This window comes from Pygocentrus nattereri, chromosome 6 (assembly GCF_015220715.1).
Source record: "Pygocentrus nattereri isolate fPygNat1 chromosome 6, fPygNat1.pri, whole genome shotgun sequence".
In the NCBI taxonomy this organism is placed as follows: Eukaryota; Metazoa; Chordata; class Actinopteri; order Characiformes; family Serrasalmidae; genus Pygocentrus; species Pygocentrus nattereri.
Genome location: NC_051216.1, coordinates 19,635,815 through 19,660,659, shown reverse-complemented (window position 1 = coordinate 19,660,659; position 24,845 = coordinate 19,635,815). Strand labels below are relative to the sequence as shown.

The following is a 24,845-nucleotide window of genomic DNA, read 5'->3' as shown; positions in this document are numbered from 1 at the left end:
ATCCCACTTTTTCTTAGCTGCCTACTTCTTCTGAATACTCTCCTGGACTTCCTCATTCCACCACCAACTTTCCTTGTCTTCTTTCCTCTGACCAGACGAAACACCCAGCACATTTTTGCCAGTTTCTCTCACCACCTTAGCTGTAGTTTCCCAGTCCTCAGTTAGCTCCTCACTGCCCCCAAGGGCCTGTTGCAATTTTTCCCTGGACTGCCTGCAACCATCCTCCTCCTCAGCTTCCACCATCTAATCTTTAATTAAAATGAACAATTTTTGAAACTGAATTTTTTTTCACTTGCTGTTGCATATATCCAATCTCCAAATGTTGTGCTTCTTTAAAAGAGATCTTCTCTGTGCTTTCCAAGCACTTCCATCAGTATTCATTCCACACATTGTAACTGAACTTCATTGAGTGTGTTTACCCTAATGGATTCATGTTTTACCACTGCATTTCTAATGTAACTTTGAATGGTGTTAATGTGAGAAATGAAAGTCAATTAAACAAAAAAGGATCCTTACTAAATATTAAATAATAGCTACTCTCCTGCTTCTCAACATCCTCATTTGGCCCTGTAGAAAAGTTCAGGAAAAACTAAGGTTCTTCCAAACTCAGGCACTCAACTTAGGTCTGCCTTTCATATGTTCCTGTCAAAGAAATATTCAATAACTGTTTTATTATATGCTTTCAGAAATAACACTGGCGTTTCAAAGTAAAAATATCTTCTAAAAGGAAGCACATGGAGCTGTGGTCGTATTCTCTGTGTATTCCGGCCTGTTACGTACTTTATCTTACATTAACCACAGTGACAGAATGCTTGGATGAGAGGAAATAGACGTGCATGTGTGTTTGTCTCACCAGCATTCATCTGAATGTGTGTCTGCGTATGTATGCGTGTATAATTTGAGTTGTTCCAGGTTCTACTAACGCTGAAACAGAAAACATTCTGCCATTGTGTGTACCATAGCTAAGGAAAGATGAAGTGTGAAAGCATTCCTTGAAGCCAAACCAACTGTATGAGCATGTGTGTTGTCTGCACAAGTGAGTGCATGTGTCTTGTAAATCACAATGGAGGATGATCGTATAGTTCTTCCTCCTGCAGACAGCATCCATAACTCATTCCCCTCTGCTGAACATGGCCCCAAACACAAAAGACAGACTCCCACTGCAAAAAAGGCCCTTCAAATGTTGTCCTAAATATAGACTACTTTAAGATATCTTCAAAAGTTTTTTGCTGATAGCAAGACTAGCCCAGCTAGCACATAGCAACACAACTAAAACACTACACTTTTAAAAAATGTATCTTCACTGCCATAGTACTGTAAAAGTGAATGGTCAGTACTTGATCTTTGAAAAGAAAAAAAGAGGCTAAAATCATGTAAATAAATCAAATATATAATTGCTGTCAGAAAAAAAAATGTTATTTTTTCTTTTTCTTCTCTTTTGACATAATTTAATAATTCATCATGAAACTTTATATATAATGGAACAATGGAAATGCTCTGGATATTTTTTTTTTTGCCCAGCAATGGCAATATACTTTTTTTTAACACTGCTGCTGTTCATTTCACAGAAAAAGAATACAAATAAAATGCAAAAACCAGATTGACTTCACAGGCATTTGTGTTTATTTAATGTTTATTCCTGTTGTTACAGTACAATATTGTTTGTGAGAGTAACTAGTGAACTGTTCAATTACAGTAAAAGACAGCATTACTAAAACAGATCTTTACAGATTTTTACCATAATTGAGACAACATGCTTTGAGTCTTACTGGGTTTTTTATTCTGGCACTCAAATTTATACAGTTTTATACAGATTACAGTGTACATAAATATGAAAGGCACAAAGTTTTAATGTTAATTACTGAGCAAATTAGTTCCAATCCACATTATTATTAATTAAAATAGCTATAAAAACTAACATTAACTTCAGCTCACGCACAAATGTCTTAATCAGAAACTTATTGTTATAGTAAAGTGAGGAAAGAGTGTTTTCATTATATGGGACATCTATATCCTAAAACACTGATTACCTTTTTCTGTCCCAAAGGTGAAGATGATGTGGACTATACCTCTGAATACGACTAAAACAACTGTCATTTTTTTCACCTGAGAAGCTTTCAAACTAGCTGGAAGTTTAAATCTCTCATGCTGTTTTTATTGAAAAAAATGCATATGGTTTTAGCCTGAATTCTAAATCTCATTTTCACTCTGATGATAGTGACTTGTTCAGTTCTCAGATGGAGGTGAGTTTCTCAAATCGATGAACTTGCTAATAATTTTCTTTTTGTCTAAATGGCCTGTTCTTTGTAACTCATCTGCTGACTGGCTTGTTGGAGGATGTGGAAGGCGATCTCTCAGCTGTAAACAGTGCTGAGTGTTTTTAGTGTCCACAGGCCATCAGTCAGACCTGCAGACAAACAGACTAGCTACAGTTTCACCAAAGAGAGAGAGAGAGAGGTAAGTCCATTACCTCGACAGATTAATGACCTTTCCCTGGTGACCAGGAGCTGCTGTGCAGTGTGAAAAAACTCAGTGCTGGATAGTGAAAACAAACTCTGTCACACAGACAGAGTTGTGTTTTTGGTGATAATAACTGTTGTCAGGTCCATAAAACAACAACTCATTGTTCACAGAAAGACATGCAGAACAGACAGGTAAAGTTTACTCAGTCCGCAGTGGTCACTCTGGACTCAGAATGCACTCCTGTGTAGTACTATTACAGTACAAAGCCATCTATACTGAAACATGACTTATAACTTAGGGTTAAATGGGTGGGGCTAAACTGCTGTAGGTTGAACAGGTGGATATGTTTGTTTTTGTGACTTCACAAAAACAGCACTTTCAACAGGCTATATTTTCAACATAATTTCCTCATATCATAACAAAAAAAGTAGCAGTTTATGTTTTGATATCATTTGAATTATGTGGCTGTCCTTTACATTGTCTAAAAATAATGAATGGACCAATGGGATGCTCTAAAATCACTTATTATAAAACCACTTTACATAAGCTTTTTTCTTTGGATAGCAAAAATATAGACTGTGGACAGAAATTGTAATGCACCAAAATGAATTTTCTTGGTTGAAACTGAAACTGAAATTCAAGACACACTGGGTTGAAAACTATAACCAAAAAATCTTATTATGAATGAAAACAGCATGAAATGAACTAAAGAAAATTATTACAGTATGTAAGCTACAGTACATGCCTATTATTTGCATAGTGTTTGGCAAGTTAGTCTGAGCCTGTGCAACAAAATTTTTCAGTGGCCAAAATTTTGGTTAATGCTTAGAATAAATTAAATGTTTCTAAACTGTAGTATTCTTTTACTTCAAAAGTCAAGAAAAGTGTTTTCCAATGATATGGACTCTGCTGATAGAATAAGATACAAACCACAGTGATCCCAAATCAGTTTGCTCTCATTCTGTGCAGTAATGGTAAGGTAACTCTATATATATATATATATATATATATATATATATATATATATATATATATCAATCATCACAAAAGACCCAGAACTATGTCAGTTGGGTTGTAAACATAGATTTATATCCATCATCACTTGCTATCTCTCTCATCTCACACACAATCAGCCCTCACTGTTTGTGCTGGATGTTGGAGAGGAGCTCTTTATTGCTGCTGGAGACACTAGAACAGTATATGTGAGCCAAAGGCTATTTGCAGAGAGAGAGAGAGAGGGGGGGGGGGGGGGGGGGGTGAGAGAGAATAAGAGAGAGAATACTTCCTTTTGGATAAGAGAAATAAAAAATGGAATTCTGAATGAAATAATCAGGTTATTTCAGCTTCATTTTCCTCAAGGTCTCAAATTTGTATGAATGCAATTTTTACTAAAGAATGATTTTACAGGTTTATTTTCTAAATAGTTCAAAATACTTAAACACATGTAATTTCCACAGATTTCCCTCCTTTTGACAAGTGTGGTCGATCAGGCATGGTTATGGTGATTAGACATAGTTGTATAGGGTTTCCCACTAATAATGTAGTATCACTCTAATATTTGGCCTAAAATAGGCTCAAAATGAAATTGTCATCATTTGTGATCATAACAAATGTGATCGTAACACATTTATGTGCTTAACTAAAGATGAAATTACTACAGGCATATTGCTATATAGTAAAACATTTTGTGATAACTAAAAGTGGTCAAAAATGAAATGTGGGAACCTAGTGACTGAAAACCCAGGGACACTGTGGTGGGCCTCAGGTTAAAAATGCATTAAAGCGCAGTGTCTACCACCATTCCTACTGCGCCCCAATGGAAATCTGTAGTTGTCACAGCAGGACCAGGCGAACAGGGCAAGTCACAGCGAACCTTAGAGAAGATGAGAATAATTCAGAGTGAAATTCATTCCTCTTGTGGCCTGCAGACTCAGCCTGAAGCTTACATAAGCTGTGAAGGATATTTGGGGAAATATGGAACCATATTGTTCATCACTGTTACCTACTGCAACTTTCTCAGAATGACAAATGACGTTCGGAAGGAGGGAGAGAGAGAGAGAGAGAGAGAGAGAGAGAGGGAGAGAGAGAGAGAGAGAGAGAGAGAGAGGTGCTGAGAATGGGAAAGATCACTATGTGACATTATTCTCCGATAAATCAGACATAATGCAGAGCTCGCTGAGTAGTTCCGCGTGGAAAGGCTGCTGTTCATTACTAAAACTCCCCACACTAGCCTGAGACACGCAGCCTCAGTCTGGAGCTCGCAGCTCGCTTGAGTTGGAGTGGGGAACGGGCTGATTTGTGCCAGTCGGCCATGTGGATGTGACTGTAGCGTGCGATCATGTTTTCCTCGAGCTTCCCAAACTGGAACTTCAACGGTGCAGGCTGGCCGCGCTGGAGCGCGTTCGCGGGCGCGGAGGGCTGATCAGAGATGAGCGCTGTTAACAGGAGGGAATTCTGATTTATCTGACATCAGCAGCTCCAGCAGAGCAGCCCAACCGTCCGCATGAGGCTCTGGACTCTCAGCAGAGCCGCAGTGGCCTTTCTGCTCACGTTCTGTCCACACGTAAGTCCCTACAGTCGATTAACATTGTTTAAGTACTGAGATTATATTGGGCAGTTTTATATGTGATGCGCTGAGAGATCAGACCAAACTCGACTTAACTTACCGCGGACTCGCTTCGCGTCACAGTACGTGGAGACTAGTGGTGCTAATCAAGAGTTTAACTAGAGGTTGTGGAGTTTATAAACTCGCTGTTGGTCAGTGTTTGTATAATAACACTTTCTAGTGTTCTAGCTCTGAACTCCAGCTCTGAACTCCAGCTCTTCATAATTGGCAGCAGCTGTTCATTATAAGCAAAGTAAGGATTATATAACGACGTGCTGTTCTTAGGCGGTGTTGGTGGGGGGTCTACAGCATATTAAACTCATCTATCCACGAGAAGGCTGATTCCTTTTAGTACATTAAGTAAACTGGTCACTTTGTTCTAGAGTCAGTTGTATCTGTCAGTGCCTGTTCTCCAAACTCCTGCAAGTGAGCTATAGATGTTTGTATATGGATGTCTAGCACATGCTTATACTTTGAAATGTATTCCTGAGCTGTTCCAGTTACAATTTAGGATTTGTTTCACATTTGTGAAGTAGTTTTATTAGGTACACTGGAGAAGTAATACATTGAATGTACTTAATTCAAATATTGCTGCTGTACAAACAAATGAATAAAATACCCAAAATGGTAAATTCATAGGAAAGGGCAAGAATGTTATTCTGTTTTAATGTAAGTTAATGTGGATTTTTGTAGTGGAGTTATTTTGGACCTATTGGTGTCTGTGGTCCATTATTTATGTAATTCTGACACAATAAAGGGCAGCTGCTGTGCTCAAATTATTTAGAATAAAAAGAGATATCTTTGACAGTATGTGTGAAAATATACATAACTTCCAGATAAATAAAGTACACTACATTACCACATTGTTGTCTTTCAGTTTGTTCACTTGTGGCGATAATTATATTAATGCAATATAATTTATTCACGTGGAAATTTTTGTAGGCTTTACATTTGACTCAAGTAAATTCAGTGCATCATTTGTTCTCTGCTGAACGTCTCATTTCTTTCTTTGATGTAAACAGTTTATTCTGATGCCTGCTGTTTTTAGACTTTAGGAATCTGTTTGATGGACTATTTCTGATAGTTTACATTATGTTTTGTTTTTCCATTCTTGTAATGGCTTAAAGTGCTTCATGTGCCCTAGTGCTTTTTGGCTTTATGTTGTCATATAACAAACAGTCTTCAAGAACAATCAAAACATGCCATTAAGACCACTTGTATATGTATATAGTTCATGTGATGTCTGTCTTAATGTGAACTATACTGTGTATTTTGTCTTTGAGATAAACATGGTTTTCTAAATATATCATGGATATTGTCAGTACTAAAAGAACACTGACTGAGTGCATGTTTCATGTATGAAGAACAATATGTAAATGTGGACTAAAATCATTGTGTCCACACTAAAATCATTGTGTCATTGAGTTTTTCATACCTGATTTTAAATGTACCAGTAGTGCATTATGTCTGTGTCTGATTAGTAGTACACTGTGTCCTGTAGTACACTAGTAGTACAATGTGTCGTGATAATATTTAAGCATTATGAGATGATACATTTGCCATAATACCCACCCCATCTGATTAATCAAATCCAGAATCAGATTCTGCTGTACTCTGGTAACATCAACACAAATAGAAAAACAGCTGCAAAGATAATGTATGAAATAGCGTAAGAATGTCTAGACGTTTGGTTTAAAAGAGGCGAAAGCAAAGAGTTCATAGCAGTCTAACACAAATGTGTATGCACTGTAGGTAAAAGCCATTCCTTCAGAGTGTGATCCAGAGATCCAGTGGCTAAAGGAGGAGGAGAACTGCTACAGCATCATCCACCAAGACAACCTCACACACACTGACTCCACAGGCGAGATTCTTTCCCCCTTCTCTTCTCTTCTCTTCTCTTCTCTTCTCTTCTCTTCTCTTCTCTTCTCTTCTCTTCTCTTCTCTTCTCTTCTCTTCTCTGCCTATCTCTCTTCCTTAATACATATGCACAGAGTAGAACAGAAGGAGAAAGTGAAACATGAGGTTCAGAGCTAGGGCACATAGCCTCTGGTCATACACATTAGTGTCCACACCTGCACGCATAATGTGTTTTTGTACACTTATTATTTCTTAGTGTGTTTGTTTACGCAGTGAGCAGTCTTGATTATTAGCATTTATCTTGGCTCCTTTAGAAGCTGTAATGTGATATGATGGGGAAGTATGACAAATAGCGTCCATGACCTAGTGCTAGCATAAATCACACTGTTATCAGATCACACATGTAACCCCCCCACCTCAGTCAGTTCCCACACACAAAAGTGATACAGTGGTTTCTGCTGCCTTGGCCAATGAGAGCCACTTTGTGCCAGTGAATGGTACATGCTGTATTATTTAAAACCCAACCTGAAGTTATTTACAGGGGAATTCCACAGATTTTTTGAGATGCATAACTCCATAAGTAACATGTAAACAAAGTCAGGGTGGTTTGATGTGAATTTGTTCACTGTAGTAAACATACCAGCTCAGATTTCTTAACAGTGGTGGTGACAGGAACCAGAACCAGGGGTTGCAATGTGTACAACGCAAACATAGCCATTTTAATGAATTACCAGTGAACCTACACTTGTCTTCTGAGTTGTTTATGTGATGTTGATAATGGTAAGGTAAAATATCTGAAAAATATTTTTTTTGCCTTAAACACGGCATATACATCTCTGCCATGAATGGCATTTAAGAAATACATATTAGGCCAAAACCTGATGTCAGAATCTTGTGAAACATTGTCTCAGGCATTAGGTGGCATAACTTTTTGTGTCACTCTTAAAAGTATTAAAAGCTTTGGACATTTGATTCCAATTACCGTCACTGTGAACAATTCCAGTTTGCACAGTCTCTCCAGAATGGTGCATTTCACATCACATTACTCTGAATAACGTTGTTCACACTTTAACAGTTCAACTATGCAGAATTTTTGAAAGATTGAAGAATTCAAGACAAGCATGAATTCTTACCATGGCTGTCAGTTACACTGAGCTTGCACACACACACACACACACACACACACACACACACACACACACACACACACACACACGCACAACAACAATCAATACTGACCTGCCAGCACAAGCAGATCAAAATGACACTGATATGCAGCCAGAGAGCTCTCTCTTTTCCAGTCTGCTTTTTGGTCCTGTCATACTCTATCAGACCATTTTTCACCTGGGACACTGAGAGCCTGTGCGAAAGAAACTTACAATAACAAGACAACTATGCCTTCCTGCCATTCATCAGAAGTTAGAGAGGCAGGGAGAGCGAGAGAGAGAGAGAGAGTAATGCTTAAGAGGACAGAATTCATCAGGCAAGAGGAGCATCTCCTCTGTCTCCTGACTGACATTGCATGTGCGTATGAGTGTGCATGGCTCCTGATTTCTCCTGACTGATTATATCACAGACCTCCTGCTTCCTCGATTACAGTCAGAGAGAGCAGCCCATTAAGTTCACATTATCCATTATCACGTTATTTTCCATGAGTAGTCACATGGGTTGGAGCCTCTTGCTTCTGTTTTTAACGTGGGCACTGTTGTAAAATATTTTTAGCTTAAGTGGAGATTTCCTGTGAACGTTACACATATAAACATTATGCACTTTTCTTATCATTCATCCATAAACCTATAGGCTAGGGAACATTTTGACACATGCTGTAAGGAAGACTATTGATTTAACTTTATCTTCTTCTTTTTCTTCTTCTTCTTCTTATGGCTGCTCCCTTTAGGGGTCGCCACAGTGGATCTGCCTCCATCTTGCTCTATCCACTGCCTCCTCTACTTTTACACCAACCATCTCCATGTCCACCTTCACTACATCCATAAACCTTCTCTGAGGTCTACCTCTTCTCCTTCTACCCGGCAGCTCCATCTCATTCTTTGACCAATATATCCACTATTCCTCCTCAACACATGTCCAAACCATTTCAACCTGGCCTCTCTGGCTTTATCTCCAAACTGCTTCACCTTCACTGTCCCTCTGATCTGCTCATTTCTAATCTTGTCCTTCCTTGTCACTCCCAACGAAAATCTCAGCATCTTCATCTCTGCCACCTCCAACTCAGCCTCCTGTCTTTTAGACAGAGCCACAGTCTCCAAACCATACATCATAGCAGGACACACTACTGTCTTGTATACCTTCCCTTTCACTCTTGCTGCTATCCTTCTGTCACACATCATCCCTGACACCCGTCTCCACCCACTCCATCCTGCCTGCACCCTCTTCTTCACCTCTGTTCTACACTGTCCATTGCTCTGGATGGTTGACCCAAGATATTTGAAGTCATCCACCTTTACGACCTCTACTCCTTGCATCTTCACCTTTCCACCTGCCTCCCCCTCATTCACACACATGTATTCCGTCTTGTCTCTACTGACCTTCATTCCTCTCCTCTCCAGTGCAAACCTCCACCTCTCCAGATTCTCTTCCACCTGCTCTCTACTCTCACCACAGATTACAATGTCATCTGCAAACATCATGGTCCATGGAGCCTCCTGCCTGACCTCATCTGTCAACCTTTCCATCACCATTGCAAACAAGAAGGGGCTCAAAGCTGATCCCTGATGTAACCCTACCTTCACCTTGAAACCATTTGTCACTCCAACTGCACACCTCACCACTGTCTCACTATCCTCATACATGTCCTGCACCACCCTAACATACTTTTCAGCTACACCTGACTTCCTCATACAGTACCACAGTTCCTGTCTTGGCACCCTATCATATGCCTTCTCTAGATCCACAAAGACACAATGTAGCTCCTTCTGACCTTCTCTGTACTTCTCTACCAACACTCTCAATGCAAAAATTGCATCTGTGGTACTCTTTCTGGGCATGAAACCAAACTGCTGCTCACTGATCTGAACCTCTCGCCTTAGCCTTGCTTCAACAACTCTTTCCCATGCCTTCATGGTGTGGCTCATCAACTTTATACCTCTGTAGCTACTGCAGCTCTGCACATCACCTTTGTTCTTAAAAATGGGGACCAGTACATTACTTCTCCACTCATCAGGCATCCTCTCACTCTCCAGGATTTTGTTAAACAACCTGGTTAAAAAGTCCACTGCCTTCTCTCCTAAACAGGTATGTCATCTGGACCAACTGCCTTTCCATTCTTCATCCTTTTTAAAGCTGCCCTCACTTCCACCTTACTAATTCTCTGCATTTCCTGATCCACTATCTCTCCCCCTGTTGTCCTCCTCTCTCTCTCGTTTTCCTCATTCATTAGTTCTTCAAAGTACTCCTTCCATCTACTCATCACTCTCTGTTCACTCACTAGTACATTTCCCTCTCTATCCTTTATCGGCCTAACCTGCTGTACATCCTTTCCAGCTCTATCTCTCTGTTTAGCCAAATGATACAAGTCCTTTACTCCTTCTTTACTGTCCAGCCTCTCATACAGCTCATCATAGGCCTGAGCCTTTGCCTTTGCCACCATTCTTTTCGCTATGCCACTAGCCTCACAGTACTCCTGCCTACTTCCTTCATCTCTCTGGTTATCCCACTTTTTCTTAGCTGCCTTCTTCTTCTGAATACTCTCCTGGACTTCCTCATTCCACCACCAACTTTCCTTGTCTTCTTTTCTCTGACCAGACGAAACACCCAACACATTTTTGCCAGTTTCTCTCACCACCTTAGCTGTAGTTTCCCAGTCCTCAGGTAGCTCCTCACTGCCCCCAAGGGCCTGTTGCAGTTTTTCCCTGAACTGCCTGCAACCATCCTCCTCCTTCAGCTTCCACCATCTAATCTTTGGCTCTGTCTTCACTCTCTTCCTCTTCTTTGTTTCTAATCTCATTGTACAGACAACCACCCTATGCTGCCTTGCTACACTTTCCCCTGGTACCACTTTACAATCTCCATTCTCCTTTAGGTGGCATCTCCTGCTAAGGATATAATCCACCTGTGTGCACCTCCCTCCACTCTTGTATGTCACCCTTTGTTCTTCCACTTCTGAAAATACGTGTTGAACACAGCCTATTTATTTCTCTTTGCAAAATCTACAACCATCTGACCTTCCGCATTTCTGTCTTTCACACCATACATATCCAGCACCTCTTCATCCCCTCTGTTCCCTTCACCAACATGTCCATTGAAGTCTGCACCAATCACTAATCTCTCCTCTCTAGGGACACCATCTACCACTTCATCCATCTTACTCCAAAATTCCTCTTTCTCCTCTAACTGACAACCAACCTGTGGTGCATATGAACTGACCACATTCAAAATCACACCATCAACCTCCAACGTCAGGCTCATGATCCTGTCTGACACTCTCTTTGCATCCAGAACACTTTTCACTTTTCCATTTCTCTTCCTCTCTACACCATGATAGAACAGTTTTAATCCACCTCCAATATTCCTGGCCTTGCTTCCTTTCCACCTGGTCTCCTGGACACACTGAATATCTACCTTCCTTCTCTCCATCATGTCTGCAAGCTCTCTGCCTTTACCAGTCATTATCCCTATGTTCAGAGTCCCAACTCTAACCTCCACACTCCTGCCTTTCCTTCTCTCTCGCTGCCTTCTAACCCGCCTTCCTCCTCTCCTCTTTGATGGTCTTCGACCTACAGTAGTCCAATTTCCACCGGCACCCTGCTGGTCAATAGCACCAGAGACGGTCGTTGTTAACCCGGGCCTCGACCGATCCGGTATGGCAATCATATTTGTGATCCGCCTGATAGTTTTGGCACAAGTTTTACACCGGATGCCCTTCCTGACGCAACCCTCACCATTTATCCGGGCTTGGGACCGGCACCAGAAGTACACAAAGTACACCCCTAATGGCTGGTTTTTTATTTAACTTATAGTAAGTAAAGTAAAATATTATAAAGTAAGTAATCAGACTGCCTTAAAATTTTGAGTTAATTGAACTTAAGTGAATGCAACAGAAGTCTTTATTTAACGCTCATTGAACTCAAAATTTTAAGGCAGTCTGGTTACGTTTTTTAGGGAAACACTTTTTCTCATAACCTTTTTAGTGTAGAAAAAGAAGCAAAGGTCATGTCAGAGCGGTTACATCAACATTTTGTGACTTTCACTGTGTATATCATATTTGAGGAGGAGTTAGGATGTTGACATGATTTACCTTAAATCTTTACCACCTGCAGGCTGCAGTGTATTATGGGATCATCTGAACTGTTGGCCACATGCCCAATTGGGGGAAACCGTCTCCCAACCCTGCCCCACATTCCTCAGGGTCAAAGGTGAACATCTCATTGAGCTATCTAAGAACAAGCCACAGGCCTATACATAACGATTTTGTTAGCCCAAAGCCAAAAAGATTAAGTTAGTAATTTGTGGCCCATCGGCCAGAAGGTCAAAGCAGTAAGGGGGTCAGCAGAGAATGTTGATTGTACAAAGTATGTAAGGAGTTATGTAATGCTTGGAGAGATATGTTGTGTACAAGACTATGTTATGCAATGTTCCACAGAACTACTGAAAAAAGTAAAGAGCAACATATGTTCTCTCTGATATTCAAGGCCTGACATGTTGATGTGGTTGCTTGTCTTTTTGTCTATTTTTATGATTTATTTATGCAAATCTTTTATTGACTTATCCACAGGGGACGTGATGAGGAACTGTACAGAGGCTGGCTGGTCAGAGCCTTTCCCACCATACGAGTTGGCCTGTGGATACACACTGAATAACACACTGCACTTTCCCCCAGACATTGTATGATCTGTTCAGCCTCACATACAATGTTTTTATACATAAAAGATTTCCAAAAGTCTGTAGACACCTGCTCATCAAATGCTTCTTAAAGGATTTTCTTAAATATCTTAACTATCACTGATTTTCAATGCTTCTGAAATCTGTGATATTATAAGGGCATTGTTCCTCTCTTTCCTGTAGTAACAGCCTCTACTCTTTTAGTGAAGGCCTTAAACTAGATGTTTGAACTAGCATTGTCATAATGGAACCTGGTCTCGATCTTGTCTGTTTTTGAATCAGCCTTGTCTCATTAGCAGAGAAAGTCAGAAATTGTTCTAGAGACCAACTAAGTGCAACTGTAAACTGAAAAATCGTAATGGAATATCAAGAGAATCTTCAAAAATATAAGACATAATAATTAATTTTTCTTTTACGCTGCAGGTTGAGGAGCTAATTAATATTTTCCATTATGACATAACTGGATATTATTTGTGTGTTGATGTTCATTGGTTCCAAAAGCCACTCCCAGATCGACGGATTTTAGAGGAGAAGCGACAGAGAATAACCTTACCATTATTTGCCAGGTTGAGATGGTTTGGACATGTGTTGAGGAGGAATAGTGGATATATTGGTCAAAGAATGTTGGAGATGGAGCTACCGGGTAGAAGAAGAGGTAGACCTCAGAGAAGGTTTATGGATTTAGTGAAGGTGGACATGGAGATGGTTGGTGTAAAAGTAGAGGAGGCAGTGGATAGAGCAAGATGGAGGCAGATGATCCGCTGTGGCGACCCCTAAAGGGAGCAGCCGAAAGAAGAAAAAGAAGATAAAGTTAGATAAATAATCTTCCTTATAGCATGTGTCAAAATGTTCCCTAGCCTATAGGTTTATGTTATAATATTATGATATAATGTAATGATATAATGATATATGGTAATGATATAATAATAAGATATTATATTTTTAAAAATATTTTCTAAAATATAATATTATTTGTTAATACATACTATATAATAACTGATAATTAATGCACAATGAACTAGAAACAAAATTCACTTTAGGTTCTGCTACTCCAGAGCACCCCATTCTATTTACAATGCTTCCCTGTGGAGATTACACAAACTATTCACAATTAACACCTGTGTGAGCTATAGATGCACCTTAAATATGCTAAATTCACTAATTAGAAAGAGGCGCCTGGATACTTTTGGACATATAGTCTATCTGATTTTTCATAAATATACATTCAGTTCTGATTTTATGATGGTATGTAAAACTAAAATAATTATCACATGTTTGGATTTATAAAACCCCATGAAGAAATCACCATTAGCACCCATTGCTGTTCCTTCTGCTGACAAGACAACATGAGAACAGGCTAAAAGAAAAGATAGGCTGTGATGAAATTAACTTTAAATAATGTTATGTATGTTTGTGTGTGTGTGTGTGTGTGTGTGTGTGTGTGTGTGTGTGTGTGTGTGTGTGTGTGTGTGTATTTGTGCAGATGCTGATGTCACATGAGTATTTCATGTGGGTAAGGATCATGTACTCAGTGGGATACAGCATCTCACTGATCTCCCTCATCTTTGCTCTGATATTGCTGTACATGTTCAGGTATGGTCTTAAACATTACTGTGCAAAAGTCAGAGACCACCCTTAGCTATTAAGTACACACACACACACACATATATATATATATATATATATATATATATATATATATATATTAGATATTTCTGAGGAGATTCTATATAAGATAATCCATGAGTGAGAGTAAAAGTAGAATAAGTGAAAAAAAGGAAAAAAATCTAGAGTTTATTTTTATTTATTTTTTTGACAGTTTGTATCATTTCTTTTATTGAGGAGGATGGCTTTTGCAAGAAAAGTAGGATGTCATCTGCATGTAAGCTAATTTTATGTTGAGTGTTTAATGTCTGAATACCTTCAATATTGATATTTTGGCTAATTATTGCAGCTAATGGTTCTATAAATATAGCAAATAAGTGGGGATAGAGAGAGCACCCTTGTCTAGTGCCTCTGTGAATAGTGAAACGCTGAAATATTATGCTGTTAGTGGTTACAGTGGCCATGGGTGAGGTCTTAATCTTAATCCATTGGATAAATCACTCTCGAAGCTAAACCTACGTATTGTGGCAAACAGAAATTTCCAATTTACTTTGTCAAAGGCTTTTTCTGCATCAAGGGTTACAATTGCTGTTTGTGATTCCTGGGCAGCAGCATATTGGACATTGCTGAGTAGCCGGTGCATGTTAGAGGAAGAGTGTCTGCCTTTGATGAAACCTGTTTGGGTGGATAAGAGATGGAATAACTGTTTCTACTCTATTAGCTAATGCCTTACTTATGGTTTTTATATCTGTGTTGATGAGTGATAAAGGCCAATAACTGGTTGGTATGGTGGGATCTTTGTTGGGTTTGAGGTGGAGAGAAATTGTGGCTATATTCATATCAGTGGGACATCTCGAATTCTGTTTGATTTCCATTGTTAATTTAATGAAGAGTGGTGCTAATAGAAAGAAAACCATCAATACTGACCTGCCAGCACAAGCAGATCAAAATTACACTGACAAAAATGTTTATAAAACTCAGCTGGGAAACCATCTGGACCTAGTGCTTTATTGTTAGGCATTTGGTTTAGAGCTTTGTAAAATTCTTCTAATGATATTGGTTCTTCTAGTGACTGCTGCTGTTCTGTTAGTTTTGGTAGTTTAATATTTTTGAGAAAAGTATTTATATCTTCCGGTTTTGGGTCATGGTCTGATAAATAAAGTTTTTAATAATAGTCTCTGAATGTGTTATTAGTTTCATCTGGGGTCTACATAATCTTTCCTGTTGGGTCCTTGATGGCTGGAATTATTGTTTTTTTCTCTATTTCTTTTAATGAGATTTGCTAAGAATTTGCTAGATTTATTACTATATTTAAAGTTTTCATATCTTAGTCTTTGCAGTAAAACGTTTCTCATTTATCAGTTCATTCAGCTGGAATTTATAATGCCTTAATTCTTTATATATTTCTTCTGTAGGTTTATTTACTATTGTATTTTTTAATTCTTTAATTTTTTGCTCTAATGTTGTTACTTTTTCTATGTTCTTTTTCTTATATGTGGAATATGATATAATTTTCCCTCTTTCCAGTTTCCCATAATATTGTAGATTGGATTTCTGGGGAATCATTTATTTCTAGGAAGGATGCCCTAGATTCTCTTTTGATGTAGGTTGAAAATTCAGAATCATTAAGCAAAGATGTATTAAAACGCCATCTTTGAACTGGTTTATGTTGTTTTTCTTCCAAGATGATTGAAACAAGGGCATGGCCGGTTATTGGGGTGGATTTGTGTATGCTTGATATTCTGATTGAGTGAATTGCTTATTAGAAAGTAATCTATAAGTGAATGTGAATGATGGACTAGTGAGTATAAGGTGAATTCTTTTGTGTTGGGGTGTTTTAGTCACCAACCATCGGCAAGACCAAAATCGCTCATGAACTGTTTTATTGTTTCAGTAGATTTACAATTACAAATTATTCTAGGGTTGGTTGTTATGTCTAAGCTTGGATCAACGACTGTGTTAAAATCTCCACCAATTATAATTGGAGAGTCTGAAAGATTTGAGAGTTGTTCAAAAACGTTTTCATAAAAGGTGAGATTATCAGCATTAGGGCCGTAGATGGTCATTGTATTGTTGTTAACAGTAATATTTATTATAATGAATTGACCTTCAGGGTCAGTGATAGTGGAATTGTGCCTGATTTTTTTTTTATTTATTAGGATGGCTACACCTCTTTGGAGTTGTAATCGGCTGGAAATATGTGGGTAAAATGGTGTGATTTCAAATTGTTTTGGTCTCTTTCTCTTAGGTGAGTTTCCTGTAATAAGCATATATCTGCATTTAATCTTTCAATGCTGTTATGTATCTTTTTTTTTTTTTCCTGAGATCCAATACCACGATCACGTCTCCTAACAACTATGATAGACCACCAAATCTGTGACCATCAGATAAATGGCACTTAAAACTAAATTAGAGTAAATTAGAGTAAATCAAGCTCCACTCTTCATATCTGCAAAAAACCCACAGGTGTTTCTGTCCGTCCTTTCACTGTGAGAAGACAACTCAGCACTATGAGTCTGAAAGACATCATTACTGATAAATGAAATAGATAAAAGTAGAAATGTTGCTGGTGTTCCCAGAACAATGGACTGGGCACCCCAGCCCTCAACATTACTGAATGTGTTTGGGATGATGAAAAGCAGAAAATGCAACTAACATCTAAATGTTTGGAAGTGTGAAAAAATATCCCTGCAGATTTCAACAAGTTTCACAAAAAAGAATGGGAGCTGTAATAAAAGCAAAGGGTGAATGTGAACAAGCTTATGTGTAATATTCCATTAAATATATGTGTTCTGTGCTTTTTATCTTGAGACTTAAAAATAAACTAATTTATTGACTGGAAATTGAATCAATTAAAGGTGGTCTCTGACATTTGCACAATAAAGTGTGTGCATTCCTCACAAACCTAAAAACATAAAAAACCTCTCTGGATGTTCTGGTCCTGAAGCAGAGTTTGATCATGTAAACTGCTGTCTTTACTATGAGCTAATTCTGGAAATGTGCTTTCCTCTCTCAGAAAGCTCCACTGCACGCGCAACTTCATCCACATGCAGCTCTTCCTGTCCTTTATCCTGCGAGCTGCTTTCATCTTCATTAGAGATGCAGTGCTGCACAACTCTCAGGACTATTACCACTGCGACTCTCATCCGGTACACATAGACACATACATGCAGAAATAGACACATTACTATTCCAGCATGAAACCAACATTTAATCTTAAAACAATTTTGTTGCAGATAGATGTAAAAAATGATAATATACAGAATGGTTTGTATTTTAGAATGACAATCAATTATCAGGACAGATAACATAATTATTATGAAAAGATCATTACAATACATTAATTTACATTTTACAGAATTTTTGGCAAAAATGTTGAATTAAATATTATTGCATATAGTAAGATTTATTTGTATGACAAGTGTTTCCAAACCAAAGTACATGATGATGAGCCAAAACATAATGACCACATAACACAAAACATAATCACCTGCATAATATGCTGTTAGTCCTCCATATGCTACCAAAACAGCTTCAACCCACTGAAGCATGGAGTAAACAAGACCTCTGAAGGTGCCCTGTGGTATCCAGCACTAAGACGTTAGCAGCACATCCATTAAATCCTGTAAACTGAGAGTTGGACATGCCGTGGATTGATAGTGCATTTACGTGCACTTAATAATCCAATAACTGCAGAAAATCAGATTTTGTCAGTAATCCGATCAACACTTTTACATGCTCTTGAGTAATCAGATAACGGGAGACTCTGGGTTTACATGAGTCAGGCAGTAATCAGATTTCTGCTTCACAACCAGTCAATAAACTCACAGAAGAAGACATGTTGCGGATCTAATGTAAAACTCAAACTTCATGCTGCGTTTTTTTTTTTTTTAAAACATTGCACCACTTTACCTGAAAATATCCATCCATCCATCCATTTTCCAAGCCGCTTGTCCGTCAGGGTCGCGGGGGGGTGCTGGAGCCTATCCCAGCAGTCTTCGGGCGGAAGGCAGGATACACCCTGGATGGGTCGCCAGTCCATCGCAGGGCAGACAGACAGACAGTCACTCACACACACACACACACACCTAGGGGCAATTTAGCACATCCAATTGGCCTGACTGCATGTCTTTGTACTGTGGGAGGAAACCGGAGAACCCGGAGGGAACCCACGCAGACACGGGGAGAACATGCAAACTCCACACAGAGAGGACCCCGGTCGCCCAGCCAGGGAATTGAACCCAGGCCCTCCTCGCTGTGAGGCGACAGCGCTACCCACCACGCCAGCGTGCCGCCCCTACCTGAAAATATGATGAAGAATATTTAAATCCTTTATTTTGTGTTTGGTTTTAGTATCTCTTCAAAAGTGTTTTGCTGCCATCTCACAACACCCATGCGTAGACTCTAAAGAATCTGATTTGAATACCATTTGAGTAATTCAATAACTGCAGAAATCTGATTATGATCAGATTATTGAGTGCATTTATATGCACTCATTGTTTCAGTACATTCCACAGATGCTCAAGCAGATCTGTAAAATTTGGAAGACAGGGGAACACCTTGAATGTGATTGTCTGCAGCCAGGGTTTACCAGCTGAATATTGCCAAGACCATCACACCAATTCTCCTCAGCTTTTCGTCTTCCCACAATGCATTGTGGTGACATCACTTCCCTAGGTAAATGGGGCACTTATACCAGGGACTCATCAGAGCTGGTCACCATCTTTCATTGTGTCAAGATCCAGTTCTACTGATCAATTGCTATAGGTACTTTTGACAATAGTTAGCGTGGGCTCTTTCACAAGTCTTCGGCTACACAGTCCCATACGCAGCAATGTGATGCACTATGCATTGCAACACATTCCCCTTGTAACTATTGTTAAAATGTATAGACTTGTGTGACAGTAGCCCTTCTGTCTTTGGCAAATGCTCTTTGTTGCCCTTGCGCATTGATAAGCCTTAGGTGCTCAACTCCCTGTCGTTTGTGATTGAACAACTGTCGGTAGGTACTCACCACTGCTGTCCAGGAACACCCCAAAAACATTGTCATTTCGAAGATGTTCTGACCCCATCAACTGGCAGTAATGGTCTGGCCCTTGTGTAAGTCACTCAGTCTTCATGCCTGCCCATTTCGCTCGCATCCAACATGTTGACTGTGAGAACTGATTGTTTGCATACTATATCTAGTAAATCCCTAATTTAATCCACCAACTTAATGCACCATTGTTACAAGATAATCAACACAGTTAGCTTCATCTGTGAGTGGTGATAATGTCTTGGCTCATCAGTCTATGTAAACATATAAATAAATATAATACAGCGGTCCTCTGATTCTGAGTAATTCTATACTGTGTTCTCAGCCTGGCTGCAAGGTGGCACTGTTGTTGTCTAACTACTGCATCCTGGCCAACTACAGCTGGTTGCTGGTGGAAGGTCATTACTTGCACAGCCTGATCCACCTGTCCCTTTACTCTCAGAGAAAACGCCTGCATTGGTACATCAGCCTTGGCTGGGGTAAAGTCTTTTTCACTTCTCTATCTCTATCTCACTGTAATCCCTGTAATCACTCATTCACTCACAAGCACATTTATCATGCACACAATAATACATGCACCCTATTACCCTCTTATGCACACATACACAGTGACAAATGCATACGCTCTCATACATATGTAAACATTTATTGGCAGGAAAGCTGAGCTGTTGGCAGTAAATGCTTCACAATGACATTTAACCATACTGTGTTTTCTTAAGAAGTGTGGCTCAATTTTGTGAAAAGTGAGTTTACTTAAGCTCTAGCTCTTGCCCTGTCCACTTAGGCACTCCTGTGCTCATCATCATTGTCTGGAGTGTGGCCAAATACCTGCAGGAGAATGAGGGGTGAGTTCACAAATACTTAAATATATTACATTTCCAGAAGTATCCAGAAACCCCTTCTAATTATTGAACTCATCTACTTTAAGTTCAGTAGCACCCATTGCTGACACAGACATTAAACTGTACACACACAAGAGAAAATCATTGCCAATAAAATATAAGGTCACCATACTAAGTAAAGCCCACTAGTATTGACCTGTGGAGGAATGGAACTGCAATGTCTGGAGTGATGGAGTTCCATCTGATATCTTTGGGATGAGTTGGAGTGCCATTTGTGATTTAGGATTAATCATCCAACATCAGTAGTTGACCTTAGCCCTTGTGGCTGAATCTACTCAAATCCTCACAGCAATGTTTCAACATCTACTTCCCAGAAGAGTAGAGGCTGTTATTGCAGTAAATGGGGAAAACAGTACCCAGTGAGGAAATAAAAGAACTTGTGAGCTTCACTGTCTTCATGTCATGGCAGCATATAACAACATATATCCAAGGTTAAAGACAGATTTAAGGTAGTTATTTAGATTTTTTGAATAAACAGTTATCAATTTTCAATCTACACAAATATGGTTACTGATGATAAAGATGGCATATTATTTTACACACTTTTTGTTATCAGACATAACAACTGACAGATTATAAAGCAATTACAGTGCACAGGATGCTGTAAACACAAAATAATCTTTGCTTCCTTAAACATTTGTCTGTGATGACGGGTTATATTTTTATATACGGTGTGATATATGAAAGACATCACAAATTTAAATGTTTATTATAATGTATGATGAGGGATATTGGGTATATTTGTAGAAAGCCCTGGCACATTACAACAACATGTGTGTGTGCAGGTGTTGGGAAACGAGAGGCAACAGCTGGATCTGGTGGATCCTGAGAGTTCCTGTTTTCTTAGTCATAATAGTAAGTTATATACAAACACACTTCAAACTAAACTCTCAGACTTTATAGATGTAAATGAAGGGTTTTGTTGAAAACACATTAAAGTAAGACTATCCTTATAAAGTGTTTATGCATGGTCTAAATTTAGTTTATTAGTGGGAATTAATTAGGTAATAAACACCTTAAAATCATCAATAAGCAGTTTTAATACATAAATACATGGCACCCTGTTATAGCTGATGCATAAAAATATCTGATGATACTGTTCTAATGCTGACTGATGGAAATAATAAAGTAAGATCTGATCTTTAACAATATAAATAAATGTGAGTGTAACGTGGAGCGATGTGGAGGCAGATGCATGTGCGGAGAAAAGCAAGATTTATGTGGGGCAAATCCAGGGTCATAAGTTCAATGGGCCAACACGGAGAGCAGGAGGGACGGACATAACGAAACAAACATAGAATTTAAACAATACTCTTAGAACAGATCAAACATCCAACATATCAAACATACAAATAATACATACATACAAAGACCAACACAGACCAGGGCAAACAGGGGCTTATATAGCACAAGGGATCACAAGATACAGGTGGAAAACAGGTGATGGAGTCATGAAACAAGGGGGCAGGACAGTGAAGTATCAAAACAAAGAAGCACGTGGATGACCGGGAAGGAAACACAAGGCATATGGGGGAGTGGGAGGGGCCAATCATGTCAGTGAGCAAGCAGTAGGTTAGTGTTGCCCTTTTTGTGTTATTATGGCTTATTAATTCTTTTAGGCTTTTTAAAAATAACTCTTTGATTATATCTAATATAATAATATCTCATTTTAAACCATTCATAAATACTTCATAAGAATAGTCTTATTGCAAAGTGGTGCCAAAAAATGTATTTATTGAAATGTTAATTATTCTCAAAGGCGTCAATCTCTTGAGACAATAACCAACTTTACTGGTTCACCAAAACCCACTCAAAACTAATTGTTGTTCAATGAAAACCATATATCTCCATTTTTGTTGATTTTTAGTTTTTACATAATTTCATCATCCTGTCCTTCACATTGTGTAAAATTTCATGGTGAATGGACCAATAGAAATGCTGTAAAATCACTTGGAACAAAATCTCTTTAGATTGACTTACATCGAAAGCTAAGAGTGTTTTTGCCTTCTCCTGTAAAAATTATATGTTGGAGATTTGGAGTTGGAGTTTCTTTTCATTGAATACAGCAACGATATATACAAAACACTTTTTAACAATCTGAAGAACCATTTCACCATGGGAAGAACTATTTAAACATTCAAATGTTTCTTTGAGTGTTCTATAGAGAGCCAATCACTACTAAAGAACTCTTGAAGGATCTTTTTAAGTGTGTAGTATGTTTGATAATTTTGCTACGTGAAATGTCGCCTAATGCAAACTGCAGTGTTAGTTGGATTAGCTGTTGTTTTACATTCTTTTCTGCACATCACAATTCAGGTGAACTTGGTGTTTTTCATGAGAATTATACGGACATTAGTGCGCAAGATGAGAGCTCCAGACATGATCGGAAATGAGTTCAAACAGCACAGGTAAGTTACCCAAGAACACTACATAAAAGTTACATTGTTCAGACAGATGCAGGAAAATTTTGTATTTCAGTTTAACTCATTTTTTAATGCTCTGTTCTTTTGCTGAGTATGAAGGAAGCTGGCCAAGTCCACACTGCTGCTGGTGTCGCTCTTTGGTGTGCAATATGCACTCTTCACTTTTTTCCCTGATGAAGTCAGCATTCTCACCTTCCAAATCTGGAACGCTATTGAGCTCGCTATGGCCTCCACACAGGTGATGACTTAGTATCGACAAGATCAATTTTTGATCATTTTACACAAGTAGGCAAAGGTGGTGTTAGGGGTCTTGCCCAAGGACTCTTATTGGTATAGTGTAGGGTGTTTGTCCTGGTGGGGGATTGAACCCCAGTCTACAGCATAGAATGCAGAGGTGTTACCCACTACAGACACAAACACACACACACACACACACACACACACACACACACACACACACACACACACACACACACACACACACACAGACCCCATAAATTTACGAGATGTAAAAGATAGACTTGAATAAGCTTTCGTCTCATGCATTTATTCAACCTCTGTTGATCTGCTATTTCTTTTTGGCCCTCTTGTCACTTCCTTGGCAAGTCACAGATGAGAAAAAACAGATATAAAAGATAGACTTGAATAAGCTTTCATCTCATGCATTTATTCAACCCCTGTTGATTCTGCTGTATCTTTTTGGCCCTTTTGTCACTTACTTGGCAAGTCACAGGTGATAAAAAACATACACTAACTTTGCAGTCATTTAAAAGCTTGGTTGTGGTCCAGGTATTCAGAGAGGTCAGTCTGACTGTGTGTGTCTGTTCTGTTGTGCAGGGCTTCATCGTAGCTCTCCTCTACTGCTTCCTAAATGGAGAGGTGAGTACCTCTCTCACTCAGTCACTGAGTACAGAGTTTCACCTTGTTATTACATGGATATTAAGCCTAGCTCTAAGATGCTTGACAGACTGAGCTCCATACATTCACTGCTCAATACATTCCTTTACAAAACTGATACAACCGTCTCATCATACATGTTTTTCAATTTCAGTTGACCCACAATGCAGTCATTTGCTCAAACATATTAGCATACATGACCTAATTTCCACCCTTACTCCACTAAAAACATTGCTGTATTTAGTTATATAATATATAGGTGATATTATATATAGGTAAAAGTGGGAGAAAAAAGCCTCCTTTAAGAACAGCGTCTATTGTCTATGTACTATTAAGCTAAATCTGTGTATGAAATAAAGGAAGTAAACAGGGAAATAAACCAGAACAGCAGTCAATTTTATTTTTCAATTAAAAAAAGTGATTCCACTTCATTGTAATAAACTATAATAAAAGACAAATGACAAATATTCAATTAATTAAATAGTTTATATATATATATATATATATATATATATATATATATATATATATATATATATATATATATGATAATTATTTTTTATTAGGCTAATATTATTAATTATTAAGACTATAGCTATTCAGTAAACGTGCTGAGATTAGATTTGTCCTCATAATTTTGTCAGAAGATAAAATAAGGGGAAGTATCTTACTCCGGGGGAGGGCTTCTTCCCTCAACTTGCACAAAATATAGTTTTCTTTACATATTATGTTCTTATGTTATGCTTCACCTAATGCTGGTTTTAAGTTCTTATTCTTTACATTTTGACAATACATTGTGACCTCTGACCTTTGGTAGGTTCAACATGAGATTAAGAGGCGCTGGAGAAGGTGGCAACCAAAGAAGCGTTTCCATGGCGATCCCAGAATGCACAATGGTTCCCTGAGTCACAGTGGCCTGCCACTCACACAGATTTCTCTCTTAGCCAGAGCTAACAACATGTCCTAACACACACACACACACACACACGCGCACACAGTGTCTTCTAAAACATACTGTACACAATATAAAATACACAACTGATCGGTATAACACACTGCAACCTAATATATGCCACAAAATCATAACAAATATATCAGTACTACACAAAATTTTAAAAAAGTAAAACATAATTAATAAATAAATAAATCACAGCAAGAAGGGCCTGTGTTTGAATATCTGGCTGGGCAAACAGGATCCTTTCTGTGTGGAATTTGCATGT

The 24,845-nt window shown here is 38.6% G+C and overlaps 1 protein-coding gene across 2 annotated transcripts; it reads left to right on the top strand.

Moving 5' to 3' along the window:
* Window positions 1-4,583: 4,583 nt before the first annotated feature.
* On the top strand, window positions 4,584-24,834 carry LOC108424260 (secretin receptor). 2 transcript variants are annotated; one of them, XR_001857613.2, is made up of 13 exons: window positions 4,584-5,026; window positions 6,821-6,929; window positions 12,202-12,297; window positions 12,657-12,766; window positions 14,247-14,356; window positions 17,385-17,517; window positions 19,729-19,882; window positions 20,188-20,248; window positions 21,091-21,160; window positions 22,622-22,713; window positions 22,821-22,966; window positions 23,566-23,607; window positions 24,443-24,531. XR_001857613.2 is itself a non-coding variant. In XM_017692167.2 (13 exons), exons 1-13 carry the CDS (start codon window positions 4,967-4,969, stop codon window positions 24,590-24,592), a joined length of 1,326 nt encoding a protein of 441 aa, XP_017547656.1. In that variant the 5' UTR covers window positions 4,584-4,966; the 3' UTR covers window positions 24,593-24,834. The 2 variants fall into 2 exon arrangements, 1 of the variants encoding a protein (XP_017547656.1); XM_017692167.2 differs by having other exon boundaries at window positions 22,828-22,966; window positions 24,443-24,834.
* Window positions 24,835-24,845: the final 11 nt, after the last annotated feature.